Source organism: Vanellus vanellus (genome assembly GCF_965231255.1).
Source record: "Vanellus vanellus genome assembly, chromosome: 27".
NCBI lineage: Eukaryota > Metazoa > Chordata > Aves > Charadriiformes > Charadriidae > Vanellus > Vanellus vanellus.
The window spans coordinates 2,002,047-2,021,813 of record NC_138932.1 but is presented as its reverse complement, the minus strand read 5'-3'; the positions used below and the strand labels follow the sequence as shown (position 1 = coordinate 2,021,813).

Genomic DNA, 19,767 nt, shown 5'->3' with positions numbered 1-19,767 from the left:
GTGTGATGAGCTCAGCCGGCCTCAGGTTCACCGCCGGCCCCAGCCCCGCCGGCCGGCCACACGCTCCAGCCCCGTGCGGTCGCTGGGACCGTGCCATGTACACGCTCCAGCCCCGGGGTGGGGACACCCCGTCCCGGGGGGGGTTTGGGGCAGCGGGATTTTCTGCTGGCTGGAGGACGTCACTCCCTCGGGGGCCGACTGCCGGTGGTGGCAAAGCCATGGACTGGCAAACTTCGGTCACACGCAGCCGTAGGAGCCGGCACCTCCTCTCCCTGGGCACCCCATGGCCCCCGAGCGCCCCACCAACTGCGGCTGTGCCGGTGGGGGAAACCGAGGCACAGCCCGGCCCCGGCGCCCTCGCCGGGCCAAGCAGGCAGTGGGGAAACTGAGGCACAGGCTCCTTGGCTCCGACACGCGTGTCCGGGAGGAGCTGAGGGCAGAACCGGTTGCGCCGGCCCGGTTTAGCCGCAGCGGGGACGCCGTGGGTGCAGGGCCAGGTGCCGGGCACGCCAAGCCTGGCACAACCCTGGGTGGCGGTGACGCAGAGACACGGTCGGTACTGACCAGAGATGGGACAGGACTGGTGTCACCCCCCCATCCATCCCGGTTAAGTGGCACCGGGGCGCAGGATGGGAAACTGAGGCAGCAGGGAGGGAGCCGGCCGGGTCCCCGGGCACCGTCCCAGCCCCGCGCCGGCTCAGATGGAGCCAGCTCGGCCCCACTCGAGGCCATGGAGGGGAACTGCGGTAACCACCTGCCAATCAACGCAATGGCGCTAATTAGCAGTTGGCAAGACTCCCATCCTTGTTAATTAGCGATAACGAAGATTTATCTCCAGGCCAGATCCAGCGGAGCGGGGAAGGAGCTGCGTTCCCCGAGCCGGGTGCCACGCAGCCTGACGTGCCGGAGCCTGCACCAGCCCTCCCGCCCCGGACGGACGATGAGCTGCAGGCGTTAAAATGCTCCATTTTAATTAAAATAACACTTGGAGAGGGGACAGGGCGGTTACATATAAAAATAAACCGGGGGGGGGGCCAGAGCCGCGGGTGCCATCAGCCCCTCCAGCCCCCATCTGCCCCCACGGGAGCCTGATCCCCCGGGGTGGTGCCTTGGACCCCGGGGCCACCATGTCTTGGTGGGACCCGGTCACCAAGGGGGACACTGGCCACGGTGAGCATCTCCCCCCCCGGCAAAAAGCTACGGTGCAGACGCACCCTGAGACCCGTATGAAGATGAGGAGGCGAAGAGGCAGCGCCCGGGGGGGGTTCCCCATCCCACCGCTCTCTGAGCGGCACCTTCCTTCATGTCCTTGGTATGAGAGGAGTCTTTGCATGGAGCGGCTGCGGCTGGGCCCTCGCCCGGCTCTGGGGCTGCGGCTCTGCTCCGGGACGGAGCGGCTGCGCCAGTGCGGGCGGGCATCAGCAGGAGCTGGTCTGGAGGTTGGCCTCGTTGAGCAGCGAGGCGATGGAGGAGGGCCCGTAGGCGCTGTCGAACTCCTCGTCCGAGCTGAGCTGGTCCTCTTGCAGGGAGGAATCGGTGGCCGAGCGGGCGGCTTTGCGCCTGGGGATGGAGAAGAGGGGTCAGCACTCACCCGCGGATGGGGCTGGGACCCCCTCCGGCCCGGCGTCCCCTACCAAGCCTCCTTCTCCAGAGCTTTGATGCGGTTTTGCAGCTGCTCGTTGAGCTCGTGCTGCTCCTCCAGGTCCCGCTGCGCCTTCTTGCGGGCACCCTCCAGCCGCTCGATCTCCTCCTCCGCCTCGTCCACTTGACGCTTCAGGGCCTTCACCCGCAGGCTCAGCTGCAAGGAGACGGGGCAACTCCCATGGGAATTCTCCGCCGGCGTGGGACGAGCACCCAAAGGTCCCTTAGGTGGGTCCCAAAGCCGCTCAGCATCTCCGAGGGTCCCATCCACCACCCACCTGGTCCTTCTGGTCACTGACGTGCTGCCGCTCGTCATCGATCTGGATGGTCAACTCCTTCACCTTCCTCTCCAGCTTGCGGTTGGAGGACAGCAGGACGTTCTTCTCCCTACGGCGAAGCAAGGCGTCACGGGCAAGCCGGGCCGGCACCCGGCGAAGCCAAAAGCACCCCCCCGAGGCGGGGGGCTCCATGGCCGGTACCTCTCCTCCGCCTGCAGCCTGTCCTGCAGCTCCTCCACCCGCGCCTCCAGCTGCGAGACGTTGCTGCTGGGTTTCTGCAGCCCCTCCGAGCTGGCCAGGCGGCTCTTCAGCTCCTTGTTCTGCAGGGAGGGGGGAAAAAACAAAAAACCAACCCAAAACCCGTCACCCCCCAGCGGGACTGCCAGCCCGGGTGGGAAAGGCTGAGAGCCTGACTTATGTAAACCCCAGCGGTGAGTCAGGGCCCAGAAACCCTTTCCCAAGGAGAAGGCTAACGAGCCGGGTTATATAACGGCAATTAGCCGTGCTGGCACCAGCCGGGGCACGAGGCAGGACCGGGATGTGCCAGGGACCACGGGGTGCAAGAGCCTTCACCGGCTCCACGACACCCATCGCCCCCCCCCTCCCCGCTCCCCGGTTCCTGCTCTCAAACGCCTTCCTTGGCCAAAAAATTCCCCAAAAGCACCAGAAAAACCAGCTCCTCTCCCCGTCCCGCACAGCGGCAGCGCCCCAACCTCGTCAACCAGGCAGCGGTAACGACGGCGGCTGCCGCCGGGCCAGGCCCCGCGGCGTCAGCAGTGGGAGCCCCGTGTTTTTCTTGGCAGCGGCAATTCCGCAGCGGGAACAAGAACAGCTCGGGGAGCTTAGATCCCATTGATCCGCCTCGTTAAGAGCCAGCTCGGGGTTAGGTAACGAAGGGTTTGGAGCGCAAGCCCGGGCAGACTGGCGAGGAGCCGCGAGGAAAGGGAGGATCCCATGGGAATGCCACCCCGGGGAGATGCCGAATGGCTCCAAGGATGCTCCGGCCGGGGATGGGGCACGGGGAGGATGGGACGGACCGTATCCAGAGCAGGCAGGAGGAGGGGGAACGGAAAAGCTCTGTGGGAACAGGGTCCTTCTCCCGGGGATGCCCTAGAGAGGAGCGGGGCCGCCCCGAGACGCTTTGCCCTGCATCCCCCGTGGGACAAGGGGTCCAGCTGCCCTCCGGCCATCCCCACGTGCCGGATCCGGCCCCTCCGCGGCTCAGCCTTACCTGTCTCTCCAGCGAGACCTTGTCACACTCCAGGTCCTGCCGGCTGGAGCGCTCCTGCAGCAGCTCTGCCCGCAGCTGGTCGATCTGGGGACAAGGACACGGCACGAGTTGGTTTTGCCGCATCCTTCACCGCCGCGTTCGCTTGGCGAGAAATTGTGGCCGCTGCGGTGGCCACGGCTCAGGTTTCTTCCCGTGACACCGGTCTGCAGAGCACGGGTGGACTCGGTGCACCCAACAGCTGCACGGTGGCTGTGCCACGGCACACAGCCGGTTATCGGTGACACCAAAAACCGCCCTGATGAGAGGATTTTGGTTCCTTCCTAAATTAGTTACCGCCGTCCTGGCGAGCGGCCCAGAGACAAGGGCTGCAATTTCCCACTGGAGGGTTTAAACTGGTTGGACTGGGACTGGGGGACCCGGCTGCGCTCCCAGCTCTGCCCGGCACCGCGGGGCACGGCGGTGCGGCCGTGCCGGGGGCAGGAAGGGGTTTGATCCGCCGACGGAGAGAAACCAGAACCACCCCAGGGGCCTCTTTCAGGTTGACCAAAGCGAAACAGGCGGCTTCGTGCGTTATTTTAAAGTGAAGGAATTTGGAGTTTTATATAAAAACTTGCTTGGATTTTATTCAAGCGCCCCAAAAGCCGGTAGGGCCACTCCTGAGCCGGCCCAGCTGCGGTTTCACGCGCATCCCTGTGCTTCGGACACGTCCGGGATTCACGGGAAAATTCTCCCCTGGGATGTACCCATTTCCCAGATGGAGAAAAACGGGAAGCCCACCCATTTTAGCGGCTCGCTGGAGCCCGAGGGGTGGGAATCTGCCTTCCAGGCCCCCAGGCTGGATCCTGGCGGGGCAGGAGGGAGACGGGCTATAAAGCGGAGGAGCTGCCGATCCCGGGATCTGGGTAAAACCCAGCGCCGCCGGATGCCGGGATGCCGGATGCCGGGAGCAGCTCCCGCCCGCCGGCAGAGCTGGAGCACCGGCTCCGGCTCCGCAGGTAATAAGCGGGTGGGTTGGGAGGGAGGGGAGAGCCCGGAGCCCGGCGTGGTTTAAGCCCCAGCACACACACAGACCTCACCCTGTAATTTCAGGGGATTTCTCGCTCGTATAACGTCCGTTCGTGCCCGGACCAGCTTCCCGGACACCGTCACCTCGGTTGTATTTCGGGGGACGGAGGGCTCTGGGCTGCTCCCTAACCACTCATTCATGGGGTTTTGACTCCGGTGACCAGTGGCACCCGAGGACCCCAGTTATGCAGCGCTGTTTTGCCGCGGCACCAGCCGGGCTGGGGGCGGCAGCGTGTGCCGTACCTGGTCTCTGCTCCGGTTCACCCTCTCCGTCAGCAGCTCCACCGTGGTCCTCTCCTCGTCCAGCTCCACCTCCAGGCGCTTGGACTTCTCCTGCGAGGAGACGGGACCAGAAAGGTGAGCAGGAGCCTCGGGGTCCCCGCGGGCAGGGGACAGGCGGCAGGAGGGGCTCGGGCAAACTGGGACCAGCGAGCCGGGACACTGGAGGAAGGGGGTTTGCTCCGACAACGCCTCCAGCCCAGCAAACCCCGACGGGCCTGGGGGGCTCCGACGCAGCCCGGGAAGCAGGAGAAGGAAGATGCTGGGATATGAGACACAGCACTCGATGCCGTGCGGACCCCCGTGCACCCACCCCAAACCCCAGGGGGGGAGAATCGCCCATAAAGCAGCGGCCTGCGGCAAGCTGAGCCGTGGGGCAATGCCAGACAGGGCCCGACCGCAGCCGCCCGCACTGCCAACTCATAAATATATTATCAGCTGTCGCACGTCCCCCTCCCCGGCGCTGTGCAACTCCTCTTTGGCAGCGGCTGCGGGACGGAGCATGGCTGGGCCAGCTCTGCCCCTTGCTGTTCGCACACAGCACTGCAGGAACGACGGGCGAGCGGTTTTGGGGCGCCCCGCAGCGCTCCCCACCTCCAGCGCCTTGGCGTGCCGCGAGCGATCGTCCTGGGAGCGCTTCTTGGTCTCCATCTCCTGCTCGAGGTTGTGCAGGCGCTGCAGCAGCACCTCTTTATCCAGCAGCGCGCTCTCCCGCTCCGCCTGGCTGTCCTGCAGCGCTTGCTTCAGCCGGGCGACCTGCGGCGACGAGGGAAAAGATGTCCCCACGACACCATGTGGCCCTGGGCCCCCCACGGAGGGACGGAGAGGACGGCGTGGGGACCCCCGACCCGCCAGCCCTCGCCGTACCTCGTCCTGCAGCCGCCCCATGCTGAACTGCATCTTCTCCACCTCGGCGCCCCGATCCTTGGCTTGCTTCTGGGAGTCCGTGATCTCCTTCCGCGACTTCTCCTTGAACTCCTCCAGCTGCGACTTCAGCGCGGCCAGCGAGCTGTGCGACTCCTCCGTCATCTGCTCCAGCTGCGGCGGAGCGGGGACAGCTCAGGAGCTGGGGACCAGCCCTGTGCCCCGTCCTGAGCCCATGGGACTCGAGGCGGGAGAAGATCCCCGTGGGCGTGGGGCTGGGGGGGGACGGACACTTCTGCCCCGTGGGCATCACGGCGAGGGGTGGCAGCCCCGCCGGAGCAGCCTGGGTGCCGCCAGGCTCGGAGCAGGCACCAGGCTCTGGCAGGAGCCGCTTGGGGAAGGGCAGGGGACAACACGGCCCTGGGACACCAGGGGATGCTGATCCCTGGGGACAGCGTGGTTTTATGGGGTCTCCCGGGACACCAGGGAAGGATCGGCCCCAACCAGCTCTGCAGGGACGCTGGATCCATGCCCAAAATCCCGGATCCCTCCCCTAACCCAGCGAGAGAGAGGTGGCACAGAGACCGGGTGTCACGGCACGCGGTGCCCCACGGGACGAGGGTCCTGGGGGTGGAAGTGGTCCCGGAGGCACCCGGGCGCCCCAACCTCTTTGTTCAGCTTCTCCGTGGTGCGGTCGAGCAGTCGCTTCTGCTCCTCCAGCTCGCTCTTGGCGCGCTTGAGCTGCTCCTTCTGCTGCTGCTCCTCCTGGTAGGACGCGCTCAGCTCCCGGTGCTCCTGCGTCAGCCGGGCCAGGCTGCGCTGCGCCTCCTCCAGGCGCGTCTCCAGCGACCGCTTGGCCAGCAGCAGCTCCTGCTCCCGCTCCGTGGCTTCGCCCAGCGACTCCTCCATCTGCCTGCGCTCTGCCTGCAACGAGGCGGATCTTCAACCTCCCTCCCTCGGCGGGAGAATGGCTCAGGGCAGCTCCGGAATGGCCGCAGCTCCAGTACCTCCAGTTTGGTGACCTTCTCCTTGAGCCGCGCCTGGGAGCCCTCCCAGCTCTCGCCCAAGCGCTCGTACTCCTTCAGCTGCGTCTCCATCCCCAGGACCTTCCTCCTCAGGTCGTCGTTCTGCTCCTGCACCTCCCGCAGGGTGGACTCCACCGTCTTCCTCGCCTGCTCCGATGCCTCCCGCGCGCTCTCCAGTGAGGCTTTTGCCTACAATGCAGCCACGGCACGGGGTGGACATGGGGCCAAGTGCTGAGCCGGAGGGGTCTCAGGGGGCAACTGGGGCTTGCACCCCTCGGGATGGCTGGCTGGGGGCAAACCCCTTCCTTGCCCTGGTCCCCACGCTCACCTTGGCGGCCTCGTCCCGCTCCTCCTGGAGCTGCTGCAGGTCCCTGCGGTACCGCTCCAGCTCCCCGTCGCGGCTGGACGCCTCCTCCCGCATGGTGTCCTTCAGCGCCGCCACCTCCCGCTCCCGCTGCCGCAGCTGCTCCTCCTGGCTCTGCTTCTCCGCCGCCAGCTCCCGCTGCGCCTCCCGCGCCTGCCGCAGCTCCTGGGATGGAGGGGACGGGGGGGCGTCGGGGACCCTCGGTGCTGGACGTGGGTCTCCGGTGCCTGTGTGCGCCTCCTCCCTCGTCGCCCACCTTCCTGAGCGCCTCCAGCTCGCCGGGGTCCACTGCGCTGCTCCGTGCCTGGTCCGCATCCTCCCGGGCAGCGGTGAAGCGCTCCCGCAGCTCCCGCACCTCCTCCTCAAACTCCTCCCGCTCCAGCTTCACCTGCAGCAGCCTGGAGAGGGGCAGGATGAGGCCACCCAAACCCATCCCCGTGTCCTCCTGTCCTGCAAGCCCGTTCCCAGGGCCCGCCGTGCCCAGAGCGCGGCACGCGGCTCGGCCATCACCTTCCTCCCCATGCACCCAGGGGAGGAAGAGGAGGGCCAGCCCCATCCCAGCGCCTGACCCGTTTTAACGGCGTTTGGAGTAAAGGTGTTGGATGGTCGCGAGCGGTTGGACCTCCCCAAAAGCTGCTCATGCCTCCGGCTCAGCCGCAGCCCCGGCACTTACTCCTGCTTGGTGGTGCGGAGCTCGTCCTTGTTCTTCTGGAACATGTCCCGCCAGTGCCCCGTCTCCTCCGCGCTCTCCTCCAGCTCCCGCTGCAGGTTCCTCACCACGGTGTTGATCTTCTGCCTCTCCGACTCCAGGTTGGCCTGATCCTGGATGGAAGCGTGGAGCGCTCGCCCGCAGAGCAGCATCCTCCTGGGATGCTCCAACGATGCCTAGTTCCTGCCCCGGTTAACGCCCCCCGCACCAGCCCAGGGAACCCACGCAGGGACCCCCTGCACCTCCACAAACCGGCTCCGCTCTCCCCCCCCAACATCTCCATCCTGGGGCAGCGAGAGCTGGGACAGACGGATGCTCCGATGGGGCGAATTTGGGGCAGGACACAAACCCCGTTTCCAGCCCAGCACCGTTTAAAGGGGGAATTCAGGGGCACCAACCCCAAGCAAAGACCCGCCCCAGCCGCAGCCAGCAATCCCCGGCCCTCCGCGGCGCCGGACCTGCGACATGCCCTCCATGCTGCGCCGCAGCTGGTCCATGTCGCTCTGGTACTGCTGCCGGACGCGGTCGAGCTCCTTGTCGTGGCTGGCCACCTCCTCCTTGAGGGCTCCCTTCAGCGCCGTCAGCTCCCGCTCCCGCAGCCGCAGCTGCTCCTCCTGACGCTGTTTGGAGCTCAGAGCCTCCTCCAGCTCCTCCCGCGTCTCCAGCAGCTCCTGGGCAAAGGGGACAGCCCGGCTGGGTGGCAGCGAAGTGACAGAGCGGGGAGGGGGGGGGATGCTCACGCCCCGGTGCGATCGTCGCCGTACCTTGTATAAGGCTTCGCCGTCCGGGGACGCGCCGGAGCCCTTGCGCAGGCGGTCGAGCTCTCGCCGCATCTCCAGCAGCCGCTGCTCGCAGTCGCCCAGCCGGACCTCCGCCTGCTCCTTGGCTGCTGTCACCTCGCTCAGCCTGGAGGGCGGCGCTGGTCCCCATCCACATCCGCGCCCCGCGGGGTCGGGGCTGCGGCACCCACCCACCAGCGCCTACACCGGTGGGCAGCTCGTCCCGTCCCGGCAACGGGGACAGCGGGGGTGACAGCCCCCCACCCCGCGCTCCCCCAGCCCTCCTCGCCTCTCTCCAAACGCCCCCCACCCCCCTCCATCAGCATCCCCACACCGGGGACGGACAAACGCCCCCAGCCCTGGCGCCGCAGCGCGGCCGCGGCCCCCAGGAGCGGCTCTTACTCCTGCAAACTTCTCTGCAGCTCCTGCGTTTTCTTCTCCAGGGCGCCCCGCAGCCGCTGGCTCTCCCCTTCCGCCTCCCGCAGACGGGCTTCCAGGGCCCGCGCGGACCCGCTCCTCCCGGGCTCCCGGCTCAGCTCCAGCTTCTGGCGGAGCTGCCGGAGAGGGGGACACCGGTTACGGTCCCCTCCTGGGGGCAGAGCGGCCAGCGACCCACCGCAGCGATGCTCCCTGTCCCCCTCCCCAGCATCCCCCCGGCTCCGGCGGGGACGGACGGACGGCGGCACCCGCCGGTGCGGCATAAAACACAGCGGGAGAAAATTTGGTCTCGCCTGCGCACGCAAGCCCAAGCGAAAGGGGCGCAGAGCAGGGACCCATCATGCTTCCCCCCCCCCCCCCCTCCAGGGATATAAACCGCGGTCCCCCGTCCCCCCCCAGCCCCCCCTAACCTTCTGCCTGGCTTCACCTTGGTCTCCTCGTCGAGCTTCTCCTGCAGCTCCTCCACCGTCCTGGCCAGCTCGCCGTGCTGGGGCTGGGAACACGCCGCGTCCTTGGCGGGCGCCTGGAGAGACCCCCCCCCACCCCGGGCTCACTCGGTGGGTTCGGGGCACCAGAACCCCCCTCTCAGGGGGACCTGGGGACCGGTCTCCCCCTAAGTGGGGGGCAGCACTGGGACGGCCCCAACTCACCGTCAGCTCCTGCATCTTCTCGAGCAGCCGGGCAGTTTTCCTCTTGAGGGAGATTTCGCTCTCGCTGCTCCTGCGGGCGTCAGAGCGGGGGAAAGTGTTTGGGGATGGGGGGGGGGACGACGGAGTGGGGGGACGGCTGAGCATGGGGTGCGGCAACACCCCCAGCGCTTTGCCGCTCGCTCCCCCAAAATCCTGAGCACCGCCTGGCTACTGTGGCACATCTGCTCCCCAACTGCCCCGCAGCACCCCAGCCGCAGCCCCGGGGGCTTTGGGAAAGGGGCAGGGAGCCACGGGGGCACTCGGGGCGGAGGGGGGGGATTTGGGGGGGCTCACCCCTCCTTCAGGATGCTGTAGATGAGCTCCTTGGGGTGGTCGCTGCTGCTGGGCTGGGCGACCTCCCGCTGGTCTCGCAGCAGGTCCGGGGTGGATTTGAGCTGCCGTGAAGGATGAAAAAGCTCAGCTCCGGCACGGACACGAGTCCCCCCCACGTCCTGCTGCTCGCCTCGGTGCCGGTGCGGGTGCCCCCCTCGGTTAAGGACCCTCGTGATCCCAGCGGGATCCACCCCCCCCCCACCCTCCGGTACCTGCAGCTCTGCCCGGGCTTTGCTCTGCAGCCGCTCGGCCGTGGGCTCCTCCGTGCCCCGGTTCGCCCGCTGGCTCCTCGTCCCCTCGTCCTCCGTCCCGCCGGCTCTGCCGGGGTGGCTCAGGTTGCCGGCAGGCACCGCGGGCTGGGGGCGAAGGGCACCGCTCGGCTCCCTGGCACCCGGCGCGTCGCGGTGGGGGACGCGGCTGTCCAGGCTCTGGGAGCGTTTCCTCTCCTCTGAGGGGATCCGGCCCCTCCTGGCCGCCCGCCCGCGCTGCTGCACCTTCCCGTCGAATTTGCTGATGAGGGAATCCACCGAGGAGAGGGGTTTGGTGTCCACGTCGCTGCCGCCGGCGCCCACCGCCACCTCCGTGTCCGAGGCGGGATCCTTGGCCACCGCCCTGGAGCCGGAGGCTTTGCTCCGCTCCGGTGCGATGTTCAACATGCTGTTGCTTTTGCCGCCGGCCGGAGCCCGGTGCTGCCGGTTGTCGCTGGCCCGGGGAGCACCGGCGGCAAAGGGCTCATCCGCCGCGGCGCTGAGCAGATCCCCGTGGGACTGCGTCCTCCGCAGCTCCTCTCCCAGCAGCCGCTTGCCCCGCAGAGGTTTGGGCTCGTGCCGGGAGGTCACCGAGATGCCGCTGGTCTCCTCGTCCGAGGTGCTGTGGGACGAGCCGTGCCGGGGCTGCCGCCTGACGTAGGGGTTTTCCGGCAGGTCCGAGTCGGAGCTGACGGAGCCGGGGGGCCGGGGGCCGGAGGGGGGGGTCGGGTAGGAGCCATCGCTCTTGATCTGCACCCCGAAGGAGTCGCTGCCCTTCTCGCCGCTGTTGAGGACGACGAAGGGCTGCCCGGCGATGCCCTGCACCCGCACCGCCACCCCGTAGGAGCCGGGCTTGCCCCGCGCCTTGGGGGGTCTCCGGGGCTCCTGCAGGTCATTGATGAAGCGGATCTGGACGCCGTAGTCCACGGGGTTCTGCTTCTCCGCCGCCGCCGCTGCACTTGCCGGCCACTCCATGCCCGGGGCTCAGCACCGCGGTCCTGCAGGGAGGGGGGAGAGAGGGGACAGAGTCATCCTCGGATCGGAGACGGTGCTCGGCGAAGGTCCGTGTGCCAGAGGACAGCCGGTGCCAGCACTGCAGCGTCCCCAGGACAGGACGGGGACGCGGCTTGCTGTTCCAGCACCGGCATCGCCGGGAAAAGCAAAAAAACCCCCCACCCCACAGGCAGCACCGGCGGCCGGACCCTCACCGCGTCTGCTGCCGCTCGCCCTTGGTGGCCAGACCCCGGGGACGCGGAGGGGGGGGTAGAGCTCCCGGTCGGCCGCCGCAGCCGCGCTCCGCTCCCGAAGCCTCCCAGGCGCCTGCGGAAGGAACGCCGCAGCCTCGCTGCAGCCGGAGCTCCGGTGGCCCTCAGCATCACCCCCAGCGCCCGCCGTCCCTGCGGCCGGGGCAGCCGCCCGCGTCCCGTGGGGAGGGGACAGATATGAGCAGTGACATATTGGGAACAGCGTGATGGAACCCTCCCCCTCGGTCCCGGCGGCATCCCGGGCGATGCCGGACGGCCGGAGACCAGCAGGAGCGGGGGATGCAGCAGGGGGGGGGGAGTTTCCCTATAAGCACTTGGAGGGGTTAAGTGATGGAAAAGCCCCAAATCGGCGCCTGAGCCCCACGGCACCGTGTTGTCACCCCCCAACCCCCCCCCCCCCCTCCGAGCGCCGGGAGCAGCAGCGGCTCCGTTCTCTGCTGTAAATAAAACTGATGGTGGGAGAGACGCGAGGTGCTGAGCGTGCACCCGCCGCCCCGGGAGGGTGTCCCAGGGGACCCCCAGGACACAAGGAGACCCCGCGCCAGGCAGGGGGATGCTTAAACATCCTGCACGCGGAGGAAAAAAAAAAAAGAAACAAAACCAAGAAAAGCAAAGTGTTTTCAGCTCAGATCAGGACATTGCCCCCAAAGCCGCCCCAGCCCGGGGCAGGAGCGGGCAGGGATGGAGCAGGGGTGCGGACGGAGCAGCAGCGTGGACCGGGGGCAGCAGCCGGTGCCGCACACACCCCACCGGGCAGTGCCAGGAAGGCCGAACCGTTGGCTCGCCGTGGCCCTGCCAGCGCCCCACCGCCGCCGCCGTCTGCTCCCGTCCCCCGGCCAAGACCCGGCAGGGGCAGCTCCTGCGGCTCCTCCGTTTTGCCGGAGTCGGAATGAGCCCCTGGGGTCTCCCGCATCCCCCCCAGACCCAGCAGCTGCGGGCGGCCGCAGGCACGGCACCGGCTACGGATTTCGCAGGCGAAGGAGCCCGGGAGCCGCAGAGGGGACGGGAGAAGAGCCCCCCGTCTCCTGAGCTCGTTAGCCCTACACGGTGCCTGGCTAACGAGATCAGCAACAGACACCAGCCTCTATAAATACAGCCTGAGCCCAGCGCCCGCAGCGAAAGCCCCTAAAGCAAATCCCATCAGTGCCGCCCCTCTGGGCGCCGCAGCGTCCCCTCCGAGCCGCGGGGACGGGGGGGATCCGGGGGGGGAGCAGGACCGGCCACCAACCTGCGGGTGCGAACCGAGGAGGGGGAATCAGCTTCGGCAGCAAAATTCAGAATTTTCCACAGCTGCCAGCGTCCAAAGTGCAGCCGGTGACGAGGCCCGGCCCCGGCAGGGAGAGGGCTCGGCCCCGGCTGCTATCGGGGTGGGAACCGCGAGCCCTGGGCGCAGCACCCGCCTGGGGAAGACCTTTGGACGGGTGGCGAGGGGCGGCACGGCATCACGGCGGCACAGCATCATGGCAGCACGGCCTCATACGGTGGCACGGCGTTGCCAGCGGGGCAGGGGCTCGCCGAGCAAAGCACCGGCTGTGCCAGCATCACCGCCACCGGCAAAGGCCGCGGCTCTGCCCCGCCGCCCGCCCTGGCACGAGCGGGAAGCAGGTGGCGGAGAACGGCGGGGGCGGGATGCGGTTGGGGACACCGCTGGGCTCAAACCCAACCGGGCACAGGACGGGACCGGGGGAGGGGGGGGGGGAGAGGAGGATTTGCTCTTTCCGAGGCAGAACCGGCTCGAGGTGCACGGCTTCGCTGCCGGCCTTGGGGGGGGGGGGGGCTCCGGCCGCGTTTGGGAGCAGGTGAGCCAGGATAATCCCCCAGGAATGCCTCCCTCCTCCTGGAAGGGCTCCAGCTCGCAGATAAAGGGCTGGAGCCGGACCACATTCCTGCGTGGGAGAGCAACACCCAGCCCGGGGCTGGAAACACGGCCCCGGGAGGGGATTTCACCGAAACCCGCAGGGAAGGAGCCTGGATGGAGAATCGGGGCTAAAAATAGGCTGGTTATTGTCCCCGGGGGCGCGCGGGGTGCTCCAACACACCTTAACCCTGTGCCGGGTCGGGCCGGCAGCGCCGGGCAGTGGGGGTCCCGCGCCCGGCCAAGGCCAGAGCGGAGCCGGCAGGAGAGGTCTCTTGCCGGCGGTCACGCACCTCCGGCATCACGCTGCCGGCCGGCAGCGCCGGGGGTGGCGGGCGGCCAGCTCCGCTCGCCCGCATCGGCGGCACAATGAGCCCTTTGTGCCGAGGACGTTAACCCAGAAAAGTTGTTTTGCAATATGCAGGCGGTGCTGGAAAAGGGCTCCTACGCCGAGCGGGACTCTGCCGCCACGGCGCTCCCCCGCTCCCTTCCAGTGCCGAAAACACCTGGGTGGGAAAGGCGATGGCGGCCACGACGGGCTGATCCTCCTCCATCAAGGTCAGACGGGTAATTTGACCGCGGGCGGTCACACGCCGGGACACTGGCGAGGAGCCGGCACCGTTTCACGGTGAAGCCGGAGCCCATCTCAGCCCCTTCAGTCTGAGCCGGTCGGGTCGTGCAGCGGCTGCACCCCCTGCGCACGGCCAGCGAAATAAGTGGGATTATCCCAAAGCACTCCGTGTCCGGACCGACGGCGCAGGGAAGGGGCCAGCAGAGATGCACAAACGCGGCATTCCTCCCCCATCACCTGTTTTTTTGGCTCCCGGCACCGTTTAGGCTATTTCCACCGAGGGTTTCCCCAGAGCTTTGCTCACCTCCGCGGCCGCTTGCTCAGCCGTGTTTGTACACAGCCCTGGTTTCGCTCGGGGCCAAAGTCCGGGGTTGATGTCGGGCGCAGGCAGCACACGCCGTGCCTGTGCCCTGCCCGTCACCGGGACGGCCCGTGCCGACGCCGGCGGAGACCGGCTATTCCTGCTCTCCCGCAAACTCCGGAGCCCGAAACCCCGATAAACCCTCGGCTGAGCACGCGCGCCGTGCGCTGCCGGCCGGGTCGGAGGAACCCGAAACCAGAGCACCTGCGTCACGCAACGGGGACGGGCTCGTCATGGCGCTGGCCGGCGTCGTGCCAGGGGCTGGAAGAAGAGGGATGTCTACGGGGCATAAGGGTCGCCCACGGGTGACATACCCCAGGGCTCCCGCGGATGCTGATAAGGACTGAATTCCTTCACATCCCATTCTGTCCCACCCCGCCACAGGCAGAGCCCTCCGGTTAATCATCAACGCAGGGACTGGAAAATCCCGTTCCCTGCCTCTCCCAGGGCCCGTTTCGGAAACCGAAAGCCCCCGCGCCGCAGGGTCAGGGCTGTAACCAAACCGCGCTCCCCATCCTCACGCCGAGGGCGGCTCTAACGCGGCGCCCCGAGATCACTGGCGCAGCACAAGCCACACCGTAAGGTGTTTACCACAGCACCGATCAGATGGGTTTACTGGTTTCCGAGCCAGTCGTGCCTTTGAAACCAGAATTATTTTGATCCACACGCTCGTGGGGATAAATATTTCCCCGGGGACACCGGCAGGGAGCGAGAAGAGCCCTCGGGGGCACAACGCGGATCCGCACAAGCCAACAGGTCCCCAGCACCGTGGGGCTCTGCTGCTCTGGTTTCACCCCAAACCGGGGACCCCCCCATCGCTGCGGTCCCCGGGGCAGGTCGGGCAGCGCAAACACACAACGTCACACCGAATTGCCCCCCGGGGATGGCAACGTCCCCCGGGGCAGTGGCCTCAGAGGCGATGCTGCGGCTCCCACCCCTCAAAAGAAGATGCTGAGGGGAGACCCTGTGAGTGCCGCAGCCACGACGCAGCGGGTGAGGGGCTCCGTCGGCAAACGGGGGCTCCGACTCCGACGGGCAAACGGCACCTTATCTCTGGTGCCGGCGATGGAAACCCAGCCCGACTCCAAACCAGCTTGACTGGTCGGGGTGGTGGGAGAGTGAAGCCAGCCCCGAGCCAGCCACAAACACTCTCCCAAAGAAAAGCTTGCGGGGACGGGGACGGGCTGGCGAGAGCCGGTGCATCGGGGACCTCGAGAGGCAAATGAGACTCGAGGCAGCGAATAAGTCAGACGCAGCAGGGACGACACCCAAGCCCCAGATTTTTCTTTCTTATTTAAAGAGGCTGCTAAAAATACCGCCCCGGGAGCCCGGCGAAGTAGGGCAGCGCCACGCCAGGGAAGTTCGGGACCGCGGCGTCACGGTGGGGACCACAGCAGCCGCATCGTCCCGCACCGGCAGGAGACATCCCGCGAACCCAAAAGGCTTCACCCCCCGACTCCTCCGGGATGTGACACCCTCCCGCAGCTCACGGACCGGGCCAGACCGGGCCGGGCTTGATTAACTCTGTGCTAATGAGGAGAAGCAGCGACGGCCACCACCACCCCTATAGGGGGTCCCGTAGGGAGAGACCCCTCCCCAAAGGGCAAGAGCACCTGCAGACACAGGTTCCATAGGGAGAGGCAGATCCTTGGGGAAGCGACAGTCGCCATAGGGTAAGGCAGCTCCCACAGGGGCTACAGGGGACAGCAGATCCCCCGTGGAGGACAGCCTGTGGAACAGGGACGACCCAGGCCCCTCACTGGGGGGAGCAGCGTGGGGGGTCCCTATAGGAGCTGCTATGGGGTAGGTGATGCCCCCCCCTGTGGGTACCGCTATAGGAGGAGCGCACGCCAAGGACAAGGGCCCCACAGTGACAGCCCCTACGGGAACTTCTACGGGGCAAAGCTCCCCCCGCCCAGAGCAAAGCCCCTACAGGCCCAGCCTCTATAGGTTCCGCCATAGGGCAGGACATGGCCCAGGAAGGACAGCCCATACGGCCCCAACTCCTATAGGCTCTGCCATAGGGCAGGGCACGCTCCAGGAAGGACAACACCTACAGTCCCAGTCCCTATGGGCTTTGCCGTGGGGCAGGGCACATGCCAAGGACAACAGCCCCTACGTGCCCAGCCCCTATAGGCTCTGCCATAGGGCAGGGCACACCCCGGGGAGGACAACACCGACCGACGCGGCCCCTATAGGCTCTGCCATAGGGCAGGGCACACCCCGGGGGAGAGCAGCCCCTATAGCCCCGGCCCCTATAGGGTCTGCCGTGGGGCAGGGCACACCCCAGGGAGAGCAACCCCTATGGCCCCAGCGCCTATAGGCTCTGCCGTGAGACAGGGCACCCTCCCGGGACAGCAGCCCCCATACTACCCCCACATAGCCCCGCACTCACCGCCCGCCGCCGCGCCGCTCCCGCCGCTGCCCACCGCAACCTGTTACCTTCGCCCAGGCCCCGCCCCCGGCGCCGCCCGTTGGACCGCGCCGCACCTGACCCCGCCCCGGGGCGGAGACAGACCCGTTTTGCCACGCCCCAAACCACGCCCCTCCGATTGACGGCCCGCCCGGGGAGGGCGATCACGTGATGCAGACGGTGCCGCCGGCAGCGCGCCGCCATCTTGGGGAGGGAGCTGCGTCGGTGGCAGCGGCACCTTCGTTCTCCTCAACCGCCCCGCCCTCCCCCGGGACGCGGTGTGGCGGGGACCGTCCCCGGCCCGAGGAGGCTCTGCGGGGGCGGCGGAGGGCGCAGGCGAGGTCTGCCACTCACAAGATGGGGCCCGGCACCGCCCTCCCCTCCCGGCCGGCTCAGGCCACACCCAAGATGGCGCCGCGCAGCCCCGCCTCTGCCTACGGCGGCCCGGAGGGGCCGCTCCTCCGCCGCGCCTGCGCAGCGCGGGCCGCACCGTGACTAAGATGGAGGTCGGAGGAGCGCGGGCGCCGCCGCCGTTCTGGGCCGAGGGCCCGGCCCCGGGGCAGACGTACATTCCCGGCGGGCCCGGCCCCGCCGCCGGGCTCCTGCCCCTCACACGGACGCTGTGAGTGCGGAGCGGGGGGCGCTGAGAGGAGCTGGGGGTGCAGGGGAGGGGTCCTGGGGTCTGGGATGGGGAGACTGGAGAAACTGGGGGGAGCGGGGCTGGGGGAGCAGAGGGGGCTGAGCATGGGGAGGGGGGGCTGGGGGGGCTGGGCCGGGAGAAGTGGGACTGGGGGGAAGAAATGGGGCTGGGATGGGGGGGCTTGGAGAAATGGGGCTGGGATGGGGGGGCGGGGGGGGGGAAGAAATGGGGCTGGGCTGGGAGAAATGGGGGTGGGGGGGGCTGGGGGTGTTTGAGGACCAGGGGGAGTCCGGGGTCTCGCTGACATCGGGGTCTGCAGGAGCCCGATGGTGACGGGCACGTCGGTGCTGGGGGTGAAGTTCGCCGGGGGGGTGATCATCGCGGCAGACACGATGGGCTCCTACGGCTCCCTCGCCCGCTTCCGCGGCATCTCCCGGCTGCTGAAGGTGAACGACACCACCATGCTGGGGGCGTCCGGCGACTACGCCGACTTCCAGTACCTCAAGCAGATCATCGACCAGATGGTGTAAGTTCTGGCAGCCGTGGCTGCGGCCCCTGTGGCCCTGGCTTGGGCTGGGCAAGCCCTGACCGCGGTGTGGTTCCTGCTGGGCTGCTCCCTTTTCCCAGGCCTCAGAGGACTGAAACGTAATTAAATGAGCGGGGATAAAACCGAGCTGAAATCCCCCTTTTCCTTCGACATCCCCTTTGGTACCAGTGTCTTTTCCAAATTCCCAGCTGAGCGCTGTAGGGAACCAGTCTCAGTTATTTTTTTGTGGCCGATTCACCTCTCATAAGGCCGTGTTTGCAGTTTGCGGGAGGGGACCCTGTCCTGCTGGTGGTGCTGCTGGAGGTGGGCTGCTGCTCTCTTATCCATCTGCTTTCCAGCTTTTCTTAGTTGGGTAAAATTTCTACCTAAATTAGAATCGATGAGGAGCTGTTGGGAGATGGTCACAGTTACAGCCCGAAAGCCATCCATTCCTGGCTGACAAGAGTCATGTACAACCGGAGGTCCAAGATAAATCCACTCTGGAACACTGTTGTCATTGGAGGCTACTACAATGGCGAAAGGTGAGCGAGGATGCGTGACGTGGAGCGTGCGATGGTTACTGCATGTCCTTCCCCGGGGCCGCTCCCCGCGGCACGGGGTTCAGAGGGGCTCCAAAGCTGAGTCCCTCCCCGCTGCGGTGCTCACGGATGTGTCTCTTCAGCTTCCTAGGTTACGTGGACATGCTCGGGGTGGCCTACGAAGCCCCTACGCTCGCTACGGGTTACGGAGCGTACCTAGCTCAGGTAGAGTACGCTCTTGCTCAGCTGTGGAAGCGTCCTCAGCGCTGGGTGACAGAGCTGTCAACCTATTGGATTGTATATTTATATTTTTTTTTTTTTCCCAGCCGTTGATGAGAGAAGTCTTGGAGAAGAAACCCAGCCTGACGAAGGAGGAGGCCCGTGATTTGATTGACCGTTGCATGAAAATTTTGTATTACAGAGACGCCCGATCCTTCAACAGGGTAAGTGCCGGGCTTTGGTGTGCCTGAGCCAGAGAGGCGGCGTGCCGGCTGCGCGCCTCCGGCGGACCTGCGGGCATCACCCCAGGCCGACTCCGATCTCGGGGGACCTCGCGGTAACTCCCGGGTGCGTTACGGGATCCTGTTAGCAAAGCTGTCCTCCAGAGCCAGTCTCCCCTGCTGCCCCAGAAGAGCTGTTTGAGTCCGAGCGATGCTCATCTCTGGCGTTTTCTTAGATCTGATGATACCTCTCCCATTGCTGCGGTTGAAACATCCAGAGGCTGCAGTCTCTCGGCTTTGGAAATGTTTCTGTTTACTGCTGCTGTCTCAACTTGCCCACCAAGGAAAAAGTAAAAACAGTACTGAAAAGCCACGTTAAAACAAACTTGTTTAAAGGACGGCTGTTATTCCTGACCCCAACTGAACAGAGCTTTCACAGGGCCCATTTCGCGCATGGCAGTTGGGCTTTCCCGCGACCTGTCAGTGTTTTCTCTCCTCAGTACGAAGTGGCTATCGCGACGGAGAAGGGTGTGGAGGTGGAGGGACCCCTGACCCTGGAGGCCAACTGGGACATCGCACACCTCGTCAGGTAACACCCACTGCATTACGCACTCAGAGCTCTTGGCCCGCCGGTCCGGCAGAGCCCGAAGGCACAAAATGAAGTGGTTAATAAAGGCGGAGTGCCGCGCGGCCGCTGCAGGGTCCCGTCCCTGCCACGCGCTTTGGGAGGAGTCTCCATCCCCGCTGCAACCAAAATCCTCCTGCTCTGGTGGCAGCTTTGGGCTCCGCGCTCCGCCTGGCTGCTCTCCCCTTTCCGGCTGAGGTTTAAGGCATTAGCACAGTTCTGTTAACGCGGTTCCATCCACACGGGAAAGCTTTCCGTGGCCGTCCCAGCTGCGTTGCCGCCTTTTCCTCAGCCAAATGTCACCTGATTAAAAGTGAAAATGGTGATTTTGTCGGCGCAGATGTTGACTGCGTCCAGGTTGTGCCTTATCCTGACCTTACCAAAATCTCTTCTTGCAGTGGCTTTGAGTGATCTCCGCAGAGCTGCTCCAGGCTGTCGCGTCCGCGTTCTCACCCTTTGTACCTGCTGTAAATCCGTTACTCCCTTTGGAGCTCTGATCTGACTTGTTTGGGAAACGAAATAAATCTATTGGAGAAGCCTGCGTGTTTGTGCTGGGGGTGGGATAGAGTTTGTGGGGTGCTCCAGAAAT

At 66.7% G+C, this 19,767-nt stretch overlaps 2 protein-coding genes across 2 annotated transcripts; one reads left to right on the top strand and one right to left on the bottom strand.

The window, feature by feature from the left end:
- Positions 1–960: 960 nt before the first annotated feature.
- Positions 961–10,918, bottom strand: CGN (cingulin; the record flags this gene model as incomplete). The annotated part of the gene is given in 21 exon segments (XM_082496279.1): positions 961–1,560; positions 1,635–1,798; positions 1,920–2,028; positions 2,121–2,239; positions 3,151–3,234; positions 4,459–4,548; positions 5,089–5,250; positions 5,362–5,532; positions 6,025–6,282; positions 6,366–6,572; positions 6,576–6,648; positions 6,650–6,912; positions 7,004–7,145; positions 7,421–7,569; positions 7,915–8,127; positions 8,221–8,362; positions 8,638–8,789; positions 9,101–9,196; positions 9,324–9,393; positions 9,657–9,757; positions 9,908–10,918. Coding segments are annotated over 21 exon segments (3,918 nt in total). The 3' UTR covers positions 961–1,418.
- Positions 10,919–16,889: 5,971 nt separating this feature from the next.
- On the top strand, positions 16,890–19,719 carry PSMB4 (proteasome 20S subunit beta 4). The gene is made up of 7 exons (XM_082496271.1): positions 16,890–17,030; positions 17,368–17,574; positions 17,970–18,116; positions 18,257–18,338; positions 18,440–18,556; positions 19,054–19,142; positions 19,577–19,719. The coding sequence occupies exons 1-7, from the start codon at positions 16,909–16,911 to the stop codon at positions 19,587–19,589; spliced, it is 777 nt and encodes a 258-aa protein (XP_082352397.1). The 5' UTR covers positions 16,890–16,908; the 3' UTR covers positions 19,590–19,719.
- The last annotated feature ends 48 nt before the right edge of the window (positions 19,720–19,767 follow it).

Coding starts and splice junctions, on each gene's coding strand:
- PSMB4 (XM_082496271.1), top strand. CDS start 16,909: ATGGAGGTCGGAGGAGCGCGGGCGCCGCCGCCGTTCTGGGCCGAGGGC. Junction 17,575..17,969: donor CAGATCATCGACCAGATGGT/GTAAGTTCTGGC, acceptor TACCTAAATTAG/AATCGATGAGGAGCTGTTGG. Junction 18,557..19,053: donor ACGCCCGATCCTTCAACAGG/GTAAGTGCCGGG, acceptor TTCTCTCCTCAG/TACGAAGTGGCTATCGCGAC.